Source organism: Urocampus carinirostris, chromosome 3 (assembly GCF_059441175.1).
Source record: "Urocampus carinirostris isolate Australia breed hairy pipefish chromosome 3, RoL_Ucar_1.0, whole genome shotgun sequence".
Classification (NCBI taxonomy): Eukaryota; Metazoa; Chordata; class Actinopteri; order Syngnathiformes; family Syngnathidae; genus Urocampus; species Urocampus carinirostris.
Genome location: NC_142351.1, coordinates 24,297,526 through 24,312,364, shown reverse-complemented (window position 1 = coordinate 24,312,364; position 14,839 = coordinate 24,297,526). Strand labels below are relative to the sequence as shown.

The window sequence follows — 14,839 nt, the reverse complement described above, 5'->3', positions numbered from 1 at the left end:
ATATCTGCACCACTTGTCCTCAGTAGAGCCCATCCGAGCAATATACGGGCAGCGGGTAGGGGAAACTCAAATTGGTTTCCAGGCAGTCGCAGGGCACAGAGACAGACTACTCACTCGCTCATTCAAACCTAGGGACAATTTGGACCGGCCCATTAACCTGACATGCATGTTTTTTTTTTGGGGGGGGGGGGAATGTGGGAGGAAACCGGACTGCTGGAGGAAACCTACGCAAGAACAGGGAGAACATGCAAACCCCACACAGGAAGGCTGGTAACTAGATTTGTACCCATGACCTCAGAACTATGCCGCAGACGCAATAGCCACTCAGCTGCCGTGCTGCCCTGAAATTAATATAATACATAATTTTGCCTTTTTATATTTTTTTCTCGTTTTATAATTTTCTTTATATCTATTTTCCGATAACAATATTTCAATAAATTACATTGATCTTCTAAACCATTCTCACTTTGTGATTTTTTATAAAACTTTTTTTTCATAAAAATCTATGCTTAAATGAGCAAAATTATATTCAATTTTCCATATTAAATATTATTTCTTATTTTAGGTAATTGGATTTGTATTTTAATAGAAACAAACAGGCTTCAGATTTAATGAAATAAGAATTAAAAAAAAAAACATCATTATCAACACTCATGCCTTTCTAAAGAAATAAGCTGCTAATTGTCAAGTCAAGTCACATTTATTTGTATAGCCTTTAATCACAAAATGCCCTGAAGGACTGCACAGGTTACAATTACACCATCCCCTGATCTTAAGGCAACATGAGGGCAAGGGAAAACTGCAATAAATGTTGCATTTGGTAACAAAAAAAAAACAACTGTTAATATTTAAAATTGTTCACATAGTCCATGACAGCAACAACGCCTCAAGTATGTAAAATTATCCAAAAAGACGCAGCTTCCCATCTCTGCCGGCTGGTCGATGCAGACGTGGACATGCTTCAGGTCCAGACGCTGGTCCGCCGACTCTTCTTGATCCGTCAATCTCTCTCATCTCCAGCCAGGCAGCCTGTAAGGACAGGAAAACAAAAGTTGGAGGTGGGCATTAATCATGCACTATAGAATAAAAGTGTGTCTTAAGTCTAGATTTTAAAAATTCCATTGAGGTTGCAGATCTTATGTCCAGAGTCAGAGCATTTTACAGCACCGGGCCTAAATGAAGAACACTCCTGCAGATTGCTTCTTGGCTCTTGGAGTCACAGGTAAACCAGCATCTTCCAAACGGAGGCTCCGTTCAGGTACATAGGCTAAAATCGAATAGGAGAGATAAGACGGGGCAAGTCTATACCAACATTTGTATGTTATTAAGAGAACCTTAAAGTCACAAATGTGAATTTCCCTTTGGGGATGAATAAAGTATCTATCTATCTATCTATCTACATCCTATGCGGACCTTGAGCCAGTGCATGTTAGCTAATATTCTAGTGATATGGTCAAACTTTCTTATCTTAGTCAAAAGTCTTGCTCCCCCATGTTGAACCGGCTGCAAACTGTTGATGCTAGATGCAAGAAGTAATAAATGCATAAGTAATAATCTCAGCATCTAATTGCGACAGAAACGGTAGAACATCTGCAATATTACGAAGGTGGAAGAAAGCTATTCTTGTAATATTTTTCACATGTAACTGAAATAACCGATTAGGATCAAATAAGCCACCTACTTTTTTGACCGGGTCACTATGGGCAATATTACATTTATACAGAGCAGTGCTTGAGAAGAAATCATGACAATGAGCTGGACCAACAATTAACATCTCGTTTTTTGGGGGGTTAAGGTGCAAAAAAAGGGACGTCCATCTTTGTATCCCAGGAAGGTAGGCCTCCAAATTTGTACAACGTAACGAAGCCGTGGTAAACAGAACTAATATTATACTTGCAGATAATATCACCAAGTGGAAGCATATGAATACTAAAAAGAAGGGGGCCAAGTACAAAGCCATGTGGAACGCCATAGGTTACATCAAAATGTTCAGAGGTAAGATTGCCGTAGTTAGATATATGAGGAATTGCGTAAACACTACCAAATTGTATATTTTAAGCATATTGCACAGGTTTGCAGGTGACCAAGGCTACTAACACAACCTGGTGACAGAAAGAAAAGAAAACCACAAATGCACAGAAACCAGCAGTTCAGGTGTTCTACAAAATCATGTTGTGCCTTACAATCATACAATGCAATTATTATAAGAGATCATTAGATATAGAAACAGTGTGTTTTGCTTTCTACTTGTACAAAAAAAAAAAAACTTAATCAAGTGATGTTTTGTTACAAAAGACACGAGGGGACTACAGCTAGGCCTTTTGTATTGCTGCAACCTTTGCTGATGTTGGTACCAGTTAAAAAGTCCTGGAGAACCTACAGCTTTTTTTTTGTCTCTAATGCTTGTTTTGGTGAGATATGAAGAAAAACATAAGAGGGTAGATGTAACAATCCACTTTTAAATTATGTTTGACTTTAGTTGTTCTAATGCCATAATTCTTTTTTTTTTTTTTTTTTGGTTTCACTTGTGTATAAGATACGTGAATGGTGTATTTTACAATATTTGACATTCAGGCGACTTCTCTTTTTGGATATCCATCCACGCACTCGGGAGCCTTTGCTATGGCAACGTCTGCTATTGCTTCTGCTTCCTCTCCTCGGCCAAGGTCTTTTCTGCTAAAAACTGCAATATAACTTAAACCCTTTAGAGATAGAGATGGCGTTGCATCGGATGGAAGTTGTACGATTCTGTAAGTCACTAGCTTTTAAAATACTTTTCAAAGAAATGTGAGTGTATCTTTATTATGTAACAATTTTTTCTCTATATGATTAGTGTTGCCACACGTATTCATAGTCAGATACCAGTGACCAAGCTTTTTCAAAGCTATTTTTCTTCCTAGTTTACAGGATATGGCAGCTAAGGTTTTATGCCATAACTCTGTATAAGCTATAGGCAAGTATTGTTTTAGGTGGAAAACAGGAAGAGCATATTCAATGCAAAACACAGACATTATTTTCGTCACTAATACCTTGTCCAAAGGTTTAGAGTTGTGACTGCAGAAGAAAAGTGTAAATTATGGCCTCACAACCAAATGTGTTACACAAGAAAGTACTCAGCGGTTGTGTATATGGCTCATTTGAAGGTCATTCATTTTAAAGTTAATTTTACATTCACGTGTCTGCAATATTGGACAATAAATCCAGGTAAAACACTTTATCAGTTTGGATAAATTACACGTTGATATGGTCAGTAAAAGCAAAACAAAGCAAACCTGACGGCGGTACAAATCACGAGTAAGCGCTTCTGCAAAGGATGATAAATATTTGATGACCTTTAACAGGATATAAGAGCCTCCTGTGAGAATCCTGGCTCATCTTGTTAGCGTTTGCTGTTGTCTTGCTTGGAAAATTGAGCAAACTAATTGATCGTTCAGTTTAAACCAGCAAGTATGTATCAATCTTAGACACATTCATTGAAACAAAAATGCACAATATGATCTGAAAGGCTAAGGGGAAAATAATAACTGGTGCCATTTTTTCAGACAGTGAAACAGTAACGGCATGCCAGGCTTTACACTTGCAACTTCTAAAAGATGCAGGATGACACGCAGCAGAGGAATCCAAACCGAAAACTGAACTGATGAATTCATATATGCAAACTAAACGGAAATTATGCATCTGTTGTAGGGCAAACAAAGGTAAGAAGTAAGAGGTTGTGATCAGGCAGGATATCTGCATGCTAGTATAGTATACTGGTGTCCTCTAAATTGTATTATGTAACGGGTAACGCAAATCAGTAGCACTGATATTAAATCGTAAATAGTCTGCATTTATATGGAGCTTTTCAATTCACTGAAGACCTCCCTAAGCGTTTTACAATGTGCTTCACACTTACCCATTCACACACACACTCACACACAGATAGCGGCAACAGCAACCTGCTTAACGGGGGCATTACCGGTTCAGTGTCACCTAAAGTTGTGACGCTTCCCAAGCTACAGAAAGAGTGTCTCTTTAAACTTCATACTAGCAGCATCCCCATACATTTTGAATAATGCTACATGGAGGTTCAGTCTTCATCTAATGTAGTATGGATTTGTGATGTAAAAGGGAACGAAAACACAGGAAACCAAACGATTTTTGCAAAAGATGTGCATACATGATCAAAATAGAAGGGTTCTGAACTAAATTATATGAATAATATGGATTTATTTTTTTATTATTATTAGTTTTTTTTTTAAATGATTGATAAACAGGGTTGGGTAGGGTTACTTTAACTGGATTACTTTCAATTACTTTTGGATTACTCCAATACCAAATATGCTAATAAAAGACAAAAGAAACTAAATATGAATACAATTACTAAATCTGGTGCAGGCTTGGGGAGTAACGGAATACATGGAACGGCAAAATGATGTTGGCAAGCTGTTTGTATTTTTTTTCATTTTGTTTCTGTCGCATTTTATGTTAGTTTTGCCAGAGATCAAAGAGATCAAAGCCAGTAGAGAAAGCTTACCACGTGTTGTGAGCCATAATTTTATTCATATTTAGTTTCTTTTGTCTTTTATTAGCATATTTGGTATTGGAGTAATCCAAAAGTTATTGAAAGTAATCAAGTTAAAGTACCCCTACCCAACCCTGTTGATAAACGAAGGTTTTGTGTCCACATACGAATTTTAATCTCTATTGCCCCCTTCTGGATTTGTGTAGACGGTAGATGAACTGTCTGCCAAACTAATGCAATATGATCAATTGTAAAATTGGGAGTTATAGATTGATTGGGCGGGGAGTTTTTGAGATATGTTACGCATTATTACCTTGCACAAAGTCCACGTCCCATATGATTTGTTCGAATATGGGGCAGGTCACAGGATAAACTTGAATACACAACAACACGAATACGCATTATATTTTCACTTAAATAGCAAGGCAATATTTATTTGTTGTACAAATGTCATGAGCATAATGCAGGATGGTTCAGTATGCTTCTTAAAGTAAAGCAATTTGCAAAATAGGTAGAATATGGTCATTGCATAACACTTCATTTCAGATAATTAATCATTAATTGACTGGACTTGGATTGCCAATCTAGAATTGTTCATGAGGTATTGGATATAGTGTATCGGATGTTTTAAACACTCCTTTTAATGCTACAGCATTGTACAGTTACATGCTTGTACACCAGTCATGTAGAACATAGGGCCCATAGCCCAGATCTTTCATGATGGATGATTTAATTAGACCTACTATAAAACTCTAAGGAGTGTTTTAAAAGAAGCAAGTCTTCAGTTCTTTTCCATCGACAGTTTTTTTTTTAAATAAATGCAAACGCAATGCCCTCTCCGTCCGCTAGAGGGTAGTGTTGAGTTTGTTAAGTTGGTGAGTTGGTTCAAGTTTAAAAATGCATTCACTCAACTGTCAATAAACACATTCAATGACAAACATAAAAATCTCCCTCCCCTAATGTTTGTGAATAGATGCAAAAATGCCAACATTTTGACATTATAAAGCGGTCGATTTATACCCACTATTCTTACAAGCAAAACACGTTAGCTCTCCGGAATATAAAAAAAAAGAACTTGTTTAAAACCAAGACGGAAATCTAATGTGACCGTTAGACCGGTTTATTCACAAACATAGACTTAAAATAAAGCAGTTGTGGACTACTATACCAGTCTCGGGTCTAGGTTTTATTTTTGTTCTTGTTTAGAATAAGTAGTAGATCATTTTTTTAAAGCTGTAGACTTTTTTTAGGGGCGAAAAGTGGTAATGTTGGCAGGTAAAGTATGTAAATATGTTGTGTTTATAAAATATCTCCAACTGTACAGTAGGGTAGGATACTGATGAAGCTGAATGATAAAGCATAACACTGAACAACAAAGCTAAACTTTTGGAATTGTACATTCTTTTACTGATCTGGTCTGCCTGAGAACAGAAAGTCTGGGTCCGGCCCCAAGTCAAACTGAGTTTGACATCCCTGTTTTACACCTTATTTTTCCTCAGTTGCATGACGACGTGAATATTCGATATACAAATAAACATATCGAGCAACCAATCGGTGGCCATCTCTGATTTCACACCAAAAAAAGATAAAAGTATTAATGTATTGCTCTCAACGTTCAAAAGTAACTCGAGTCTTTGTGCTAAATGATCGAAGACAACACAGCATCCGTCCCTCTCAGCTATTGTGCGGGTCCTCCTTTGGCTCAACTTTGGATGATCCATTTGCTGCGGGTGTTTCTTCCTCCACCATGGCGGACTTTTTTGTCGTTCCTGGCGGGATGCAAGGGCAAGGCGACCAGTGAAAGACTACTCGAGTGAAACGCTGACAAAGAACCCCGACAGCGGGCCTACAATGTATGAATAAAAGATGCAGGCGGACCTGTGAGGTAGTTTCTGTGCATCCGATGGAAGAACAGCAGACCCATAAAAACGATGAAACCAATGCTGGCAATAATCATTCCGCACAGAAGGAAGCTGTAACTGCCTTCGGTTTGTATAATCTGAAAATATCGTGGAAACTGTAGATCTCGGAAAGAGTTGTTCACACAACAAATATTACATTTGTATTCACAATCAATAGACTTACTGAGCCGACCAGGACCTGCATGACCATTTCGCCCATTCCCGCGCTTGTTACCAGCACTGTGGTAGCACAACCTAGAACAAGGGTGGGGAAATTTTAAGTCGCAGGCCACATTGGGTTAAAAAACAGGCAAAAATCTGACTACACATAATGGGAAAACGAAATGTAGGCCGCGGGGCAACAACAGGTGGTGCTTTGGTGTTCCCTGGTGGCTCCCTGATGCTTTTTCAAAATGTTTGACAATGGAAAATTATATGATTCAATTAGGAGGACAAACATCACAAACAGGCACAAACATGACACGAACATTCTTAACGTATTTTTAATATATATATATATATATATATATATATATATATATATATATATATATATATATATATATATATATACAAAACTCAATTCCAATGAAGTTGGGAAAGTGTGTTAATTGCAAATAAAAATTGATCCAAGTAAATTGCAAATTCTTTTCAACCCATATTTAAATGAATGCACAGCAAAGACAACATATTTATTGTCTTCACTCATAAACTTTATTGTTTTGGGAGAAAATCATCAACTCTGTAATTTGATGACAGCAACACGTGCCAAAATAGTTGGGACAGGTGTCAATAACTACTCAGAAAGTGGATGAATGGAAATCAACCAACTATTTGCAGGTGAACAGATGAATTAGCAACAGGTGAGAGTTGTTACTGGGTATAAAAAAGGGAGACCCGAACAAGCTAAGTCATTCACATGCAAGGATGGGGCGAGGTTCACCTCTTTGTGAACAACTGCGTGAGCAAATTGTTGAACAGTTTAAAAACAACATTCCTCAAAGTACAATTGCAAGGAATTTAGGGATATCATCATCTACCGTCCATAATATTGTGAAAAGGTTCAGGGAATCTGGAGAAATCACTGTGCGTAAACGGCATGGCCGTAAACCATTATTGAATGCCCGTGACCTCCGAGCCCTCAAGCGGTACTGCATTAAGAACCGACATCAATGTGTAAAGGACATCACCACATGGGCTCAGGAACACTTTGGAAAACCACTGTCAGTCAATACAGTTCGACGCTATATCCGTAAGTGTGGGTTAAAACTTTATGTTGCAAAGCGTAAGCCATTCATCAACAACATCCAGAAACGCCGCAGGGTTCTCTGGGCCCGAGCCCATCTAAAATGGACTGATACAAAGTGGAAAAGTGTTCTGTGGTCTGATGAGTCAGTTTTCCAAATTGTGTTTGGAAATTGTGGACGTCGTGTCCTCCGGTCCAAAGAAGAACAGAACCACCCAGACTGTTATGCACGCAAAGTGCAAAAGCCAGCATCTGTGATGGTATGGGGGTGCATGAGTGGCCAAGGAATGGGTAACCTGCACATCTGTGAAGGCACCATTAATGCAGAAAAGTACATTCAGGTTTTGGAACAAAGTATGTTGCCATCCAAACAGAATCTTTACCATGGGCGCCCTTGCTTCTTCCAGCAGGATAATGCCAAGCCACACACTGCACGTCTCACGACAGCGTGGCTTCGTAGTAAGAGGGTGCGGGTGCTTGACTGGCCTGCCTGCAGTCCTTACCTGTCTCCCATTGAAAATGTGTGGCGCATTATAAAGCGCAGAATAAGACAAAGGAGACCCCGGACTGTTGAACAGCTGAAGCTGTACATAAAGCAAGAATGGGAAAGGATTCCACTATCAACGATTCAACAACTAGTCTCCTCACTTCCTAAACGTTTATTGAGTGTTATTAAAAGGAAAGGTGATGTAACACAATGGTGAAGAAGCCCCTTTCCCAACTACTTTGGCACTTGTTGCAATTATAAAATTCTAAGTTTATCATTATTTGCTTATGGAAATAAAGTTTATGAGTTTGAACATGGATAATCTTGTCTTTGTGGTGTATTCATTTAAATATGGGTTAGAAAAGGTTTGCAAGTCATTCTATTCTAATTTTACTGACATTTTAAACTTTTTCCCAACTTCAATGGAATTGACTTTTGTATATATATACTGTATATTGGCAGCACAGCTGCGCAGTGGGTCATCGGGGTGCTTGAGCCCATCCCAGCTGTCTTCGGGCAGTGGGCAGGGTAGACCCTGAACTGGTTGCCAGCCAGTCGCAGGGCACACAGGGACAGACAATTTGCTTGCTCATTCAAACCTAGGGACAATTTGAACCGGCCGATTAACCCGACATGCATGTTTTTGGAATGTGGGATGAAACCAGAGTGCCCGAAGGAAACTCACACAATCACTGGGAGAACATGCAAACTCCACACAGGAGGTTCGATCTCATTACCTTAGAATTGTGCCGCACACGAGCTAACCACTGCGCCGCCGTGCTGCCCTAAATATCTTAGTAAATAGAATAAATACACGATAGAAGTAGCAAGAAAAGAAAAGTGTAGCCAATTATTTGTATGCTAGAGACACCGGGAAGAAGAGTGCACAAAATCAACACATTATTAGTAGTACTTTTATGACCATTTTATGCATATTAACATCATGTTTTTTTTGGCAGGCCCGATGAAAAACCCTAAAAGACCTGAAAACATATATTTCAATATAATATGTGTATTATCATTAGTGTAAGTAAAAAAAGCACACATTTTGAAAAGTAAAGTGTATATACCGGTAATGATATAAAATGTAGAATATTTCGTTTAAAATAAAACTTTTGTCGCTTTTTCCTACTTTACTAGAAAAAAACATTTGGAAATATGGTATTTTTATTTGATTTAAACATTTTAGTGCAGAAAAATTGTTTAACTGATTTGATTAAAAAAAAACAACACATTTTATGAAACTTTTTTTTTAAATCAACAATGTTGTATTTCCCTGATTCTTATTTTACCTGAAAAAAACAATTTAGAATAGTTCGTTCATCCATTTGAATCCTCTTCGGGGTGGATTTGCAAAGGCAGCAGGCTTAGCAAAGACCCCCAGACCTCCCTGACCCCGGAAACTTTGTCCATCTCCTCCTGAGGTATCCCCTTGCAATCCCGAAAGACATTGTCTTTCCATCATGTCTCATAAAGTTTTCGATAGCATTTTCTGATTGTTCTTACTTTACTACAAAATCAAAGTTAGAACTATGTCATACAGTGAACAATCCTTTTTTCTTTATACCAAAGAACCTCCGTAAAACATGGTAACGAGTCTATTTGGAAAAAGTTTCACTGGCGGAATATCCAAAAGAAAGATGAGGAGACAAAATTCTAAACCGTACCTTGATAATCAAGGATGTCTTCAGTGTAGGCCAGCATGCAGGGAAAGATGCTGCTGAGGAAAAGTCCACACAAACACGTCCCGACATACAAAAATGTGCTACTGGTGTAGAAGACCAACAGGAGCAGCACAGTGATAATAGCACCCGCCTGTAAAATGCAAGACATCAACATGACTCAAGTTCTACTTTGAGTTGAGACCGTGGCCCATTTTCGATTTACAAAGCTCGTTACCAGGTTGAAGATGAGTAGTTTCACAACTTGGAAACGGTACGAGAGAGGAATGGACAGCAGTCGGCCTGCCGTGATGGCCGCCCAGAAAATACTGGCCAAGTAGCCCGCTGCCTTATGGGGAAGTGACATGGGTGGTGCAACAGCGTATGTGTACACAAAACCGGCGTATGCCCCCTGAAAAACAAAGTTGAATTTTGGAGAATCAGAGATTTCTATGTAGATATAAGGTGAAATTTCCCTGTGCTTGAATGGGTTTTCTCCCACATTCCCTTTAACATGCATTTGAAGCTGATTGGTGACTCCAAATTCTCCCTAAGAATCAGTATGTGAGTGAATAATCGTTTGTCTATATGTGCATTGTGATTGACTGGCAATCATATCTGGTTGTCACCTGCCTACTCTCTGATGTTAGCTGGGATGGGTTTGAAGACCCCTTGTGAGGATGAACGGTTCCGAACATGAATGAAAGAATGAATGACCGGTTATAATATTTATTATTCTGGCTCCATGTGTGCTTAACTTAGCTTTCTACCACCTCCGTAATATTGCGAAGATTCGTTCAATGCTGTCCCAATCAGATGCAGAGATTTTAATTCATGCGTTTATTACTTCTCGGCTTGATTACTGTAATGTATTGCTTTCTGGTCTCCCGATGTCTAGCATTAAAAGTTTGCAGCTGGTTCAGAATGCGGCAGCTAGACTTTTGACTAAGACTAAAAAGTTTGAGCATATTACACCTGTATTGGCCAACTTGCACTGGCTCCCAGTCCACTTAAGATGTGACTTCAAGGTTCTCTTATTAACATATAAATGTTTGCATGGGCTTGCACCCTCTTATCTCTCCGATTTGATTTCCCCCTATGTTCCTTCACGGAGTCTGCGCTCGGAAAATGCTGGTCTACTTGTGACTCCGAGAGCCAAGAAGTCTGCGGGCTCGAGAGCGTTCTCCATCCGGGCCCCGGTGTTGTGGAACGCCCTGCCTCTGGAGATAAGATCTGCAACCTCAACGGAAGTTTTTAAATTGAGGCTTAAGACACACTTCTATTCCAAAGCATATGATTGATGCCCACCTTGTATTCTGTTTTGTCCTGTCTTTTTCTGAGGCCTGCCTGGCTGATACGAAGGAGAAGGATGATTTGGGATGGGTCAGCGGACCGGGGTCTGACCTGCAGCATGTCAACCCCTGCATTTACCAGCTGGCGTCGTCGTTGATGTCATGCTCTTTCCGGACATTTTCAACATCTTACCTAGTGTTTACTATTCTGTGTACAGTAATGCTAATTGTAATTCACCCTGTTCAATCCTGGAAGGGGGATTACCACATGTGAGGTCCTTTCTCAAGGTTTCTCTTTTCTCCTCACACTGAGGTTTTCGAGTTTTTCCTTGCCCGCATGCTGGTTTGCTAGTTTAAGATCAGGTAATTGTGTAATTTTGTAACTGTAATCCTGTGTAGTCCTTTGAGACATTTTTGTGATTAAGGGCTATATAAATAAATTTGACTTGACTTGACTTGAGTTAACTTACTCACATACTTAAAATTTGTCAATGTATATTATTAATTTTCCGCAGAGGACAAATATTAAATAATACATAAATACAGTTACGAAAACGTTTTGAATTACTGAGACATTTTGAATGTTTTTTAATTCAATTGTTTCTGTGCCCACTGGTTCTATAAGTGAGCGATCCAGACCAAGTGTTCATAACCATCATGTGTTAATTCAGAAGCTTTTTCATTCTTGACAATTTTTCAATGTTATTTTTGGAAAAAACAGTGTCAAGTGCTTGCCAAAGGTCTCTATGATGACATTGCTATGCATTTAAGAGCAACATGTGAGTTGACTGGTGGCGAGGTGAATGACTGGTTAGTAACAGATGTCCTGGGTTCAATTCCATCTACTGGCCACTCTGTGTGGAGTTTGCATGTTCGTGGCTAAGTGGGTTTTTCCTCCTACATGCCAAATACAAGCAAGTCAAAATTGTCCCACTGAATGTGTAAGTGAATCGTTTTCTGTCTCTGTTTTTGAGATTGGCTGAAAACCAGTCCTGGCATTTGGATGGACTGCAGCACCCTTACGACCTTCTTGAGGGTAATCGGTGGAAACATTCATAAAGTGGTATGCATTTAGATGTGTTGCTGTACCAAGGATCATCTTCTTCATCGTAATATAAATCGGTATAACATTAATTCATTTTATTGCAATAATCTTTTAAGGGTTGACTGTATATTGTTGAAACACCGTGTAATATATCCTGTCAATTAGCCTATGGTATGTGCCGTTATAAGTTATAGAAGAGTTAAAGGCGTCCCCTATAAAGAATTGTTCTAGTTTGGCCAAACCTAAGTCACGGTGTCTGTTGGTATGTGTTCTGTGCGCATGCGTTCCACCTCACCACAATCCCATCAGTCATGAAGAGCACCATTCCACCGAGGATGTGAATCATGAAGAAGGATACCGGGAGGCCGCGCAGGTTATCATTCCGGCAGCAGCTAAAGATATCTCCATGACCTATGCGCACAATTGACACACGGCGGCATACGAAATGGCATTTATTGTTTTGTCTTCTCACATGAGAGAGGGAACTATGCATTATTCACGGTCGGCGCACCTCCAGCCTCGTGTGCCGTTGGCTCCGCTTCGGGGCCCTCGGGCCCTGCCTGCTGGTTCTCCATGGCAAGTTCGTCTTTGTCCAGCAGCCGAGGCGCGCTGCCGGGGCAGCACGGGAGCAGGCGTTCACGATACATCAAAAAGAGGACGGCAAGGGGCACAGGCAGCTGAGGGCACAAAAAATAAGACCTCATTGATTTTAACCAAAGAGGCTTTGATATCACAATGGAGTTGCTGCTATTCTTTACATTGATGAGGGCCATGATCCAGAAGGCGTAGTGCACGATGGACTCTTCCTCTGCCCCTCCGTGGGGGGTGTGGTCCTGAGTAATGTTGTGCTCAGCGATGGGACTGTGTCTCAGCATGCTCCTGAAGTGATGCATCATCTCTGTCTCATTCGCAGTGTGATTCCCGCAGCCGTGCTCAGAGAGGAAAGGATCTGCAATCAAAGGGCTCACCAGGGCGCCAAACCCAATAAAGAAATGAAGAGCCTGACAAAAAAACAACAAAAACAATATCATTTAAAACAACTTTTGATTATAAGTACTTGGGATAGGTGCGTACTTATGCCAGCTTTCAGTAATGTTACTCGCAACAGTGGCCAATCGGCTCCACACTCGACAACAGGGAACTCGAAAATCAATGAATAATTCTTCATTCATTACGTTTCCAACCATTTCTCCTCACTAGGGTGAAAGGGATTCTGGATCCCATCCAAGCTAACTTGGGGCAGTGGGTAGTGGACACCCTGGACTGACTGCCAGCCAATTGCATAAAAGAGGAACAATTACATGCCATAAAACGTATGCCCAACGAGTTCAGGCTATCCCCTGCCCACTGCTACAAGACAGCAGTGATGAGTTCCGGGCCCTTGGATCCAAATGAGGGCAAGTGGTTCAGAAAATGGATGGATATAAATTTTATGCAAATCAAGGTCATATGTCGTTTTTAAAAACAAATATGGCCATTATTTGTGCAGCGACAGAGTTATTTAATTGAGGAGTAACATTGGTACGTTCTATAGGTTTCATGAAACATAATATTGGTATTGAACATCCCCTAATGAGGACTCTAGAGCCCAATCACTACCCTAATAATTGGGTTGTTCTGTTGAAGCACAAATTAGTGTAATTTGGATACAAAAAGATAAATAAATGTAAATTGGATCACTTTGTTTAAAACAACCCAAAAACCTAATTTGGTAATTTTTTTTAACTTTGTAGCTCTTCCAGAGGTCTAATTTTATTCCGCCAAAAACTAAAAATAGACACAGAAAAAAACAAAAACAAAATTATTTCACCAAAACTGTGTCAATATATTCAAAACCACCTAAAAATAACTGATTGTGTACAAAACAACACAGTAAGATGGATTATGATTAAAGAGTGGCTAATATATGCTATATATTTGGTGTTATTTTTGACCCAATTGTACCGGGTTGCTCACTCGATGAGCCGGGAATCTTTTCACCTGTAAGAAAACGGCTGAGTCTTTCTGATAGATTGTGACCAGCTGGATGTTGGCAATGGTGTCAATGATCCCCATGGCCAGACCCGACACGGCCATGGCCACGGCCAGCACCAGGACATTGTGGCACAGAGGGATGATGGCAAAGATCACCGAGATGACAAGCGCCGACACGAACAAAGCCAACAGAGCGGTAAGCAACCTAGAAGCGATGGGGAGATGCGGTAAGTTGGCCCCATGAACCGGACTTGCTCTCCTCCATGGCACTTACGTCCGCTTGAAAATGCCCCCGATCGAGCTGCCAATCAGCAGGCAGAACTGCTGGGAGAAGAACACCCAAGTGATCTGACTGAGGGTGGAATTTGTCTGGCACTGCAAGTCCAGAATAGTTGGCCCGAGGAAAGCAATGCACAGTCCGAAGCTGAAGAAAACACTCCAGTAGGTCAAGGTGTGGTGGGCGTTCCGTTTGAACAGTGTCACTATCCGGTCATCCACAAACATCTTGGCCCCCTAAGACGATGAGGAACAAAGGGCTGTCTGGAGTGTCAGGACTTCCCTTGCTGTACTTTTAAAGTCTTCCACGCCCTTCACTGCTTTATTGCTTAACCAACAAGGATGTCCTCTTGGTTAATGTGTGAAGTGCAGATTATTCCAACAATAACAGGAGCATTCATATTGGGTCAATGATTATCAACAAAAAAGGGAGCCTATGTTGAAATGCTGCCT

The 14,839-nt window shown here is 40.0% G+C and overlaps 1 protein-coding gene across 1 annotated transcript; it reads right to left on the bottom strand.

Annotated features, from left to right (window-relative positions):
- Positions 1-4,829: 4,829 nt before the first annotated feature.
- On the bottom strand, positions 4,830-14,638 carry slc60a1b (solute carrier family 60 member 1b). The gene is made up of 10 exons (XM_088329917.1): positions 14,385-14,638; positions 14,117-14,315; positions 12,895-13,137; positions 12,648-12,813; positions 12,432-12,547; positions 10,038-10,211; positions 9,806-9,953; positions 6,590-6,660; positions 6,383-6,503; positions 4,830-6,273 (listed from the first exon to the last, which is right to left on the bottom strand). The coding sequence occupies exons 1-10, from the start codon at positions 14,612-14,614 to the stop codon at positions 6,179-6,181; spliced, it is 1,563 nt and encodes a 520-aa protein (XP_088186043.1). The 5' UTR covers positions 14,615-14,638; the 3' UTR covers positions 4,830-6,178.
- Positions 14,639-14,839: the final 201 nt, after the last annotated feature.

Bases quoted from the DNA above. Each gene is read 5' to 3' on its own strand.
- slc60a1b (XM_088329917.1), bottom strand. From the start codon at position 14,614: ATGTTTGTGGATGACCGGATAGTGACACTGTTCAAACGGAACGCCCAC. The intron at 13,138-14,116 runs GTGAAAAGATTC...TTTTTTTGTCAG, and splicing joins ACTCAGCCGTTTTCTTACAG to GCTCTTCATTTCTTTATTGG. The intron at 6,274-6,382 runs GTCCGCCTGCAT...GCATCCCGCCAG, and splicing joins GCACAGAAACTACCTCACAG to GAACGACAAAAAAGTCCGCC.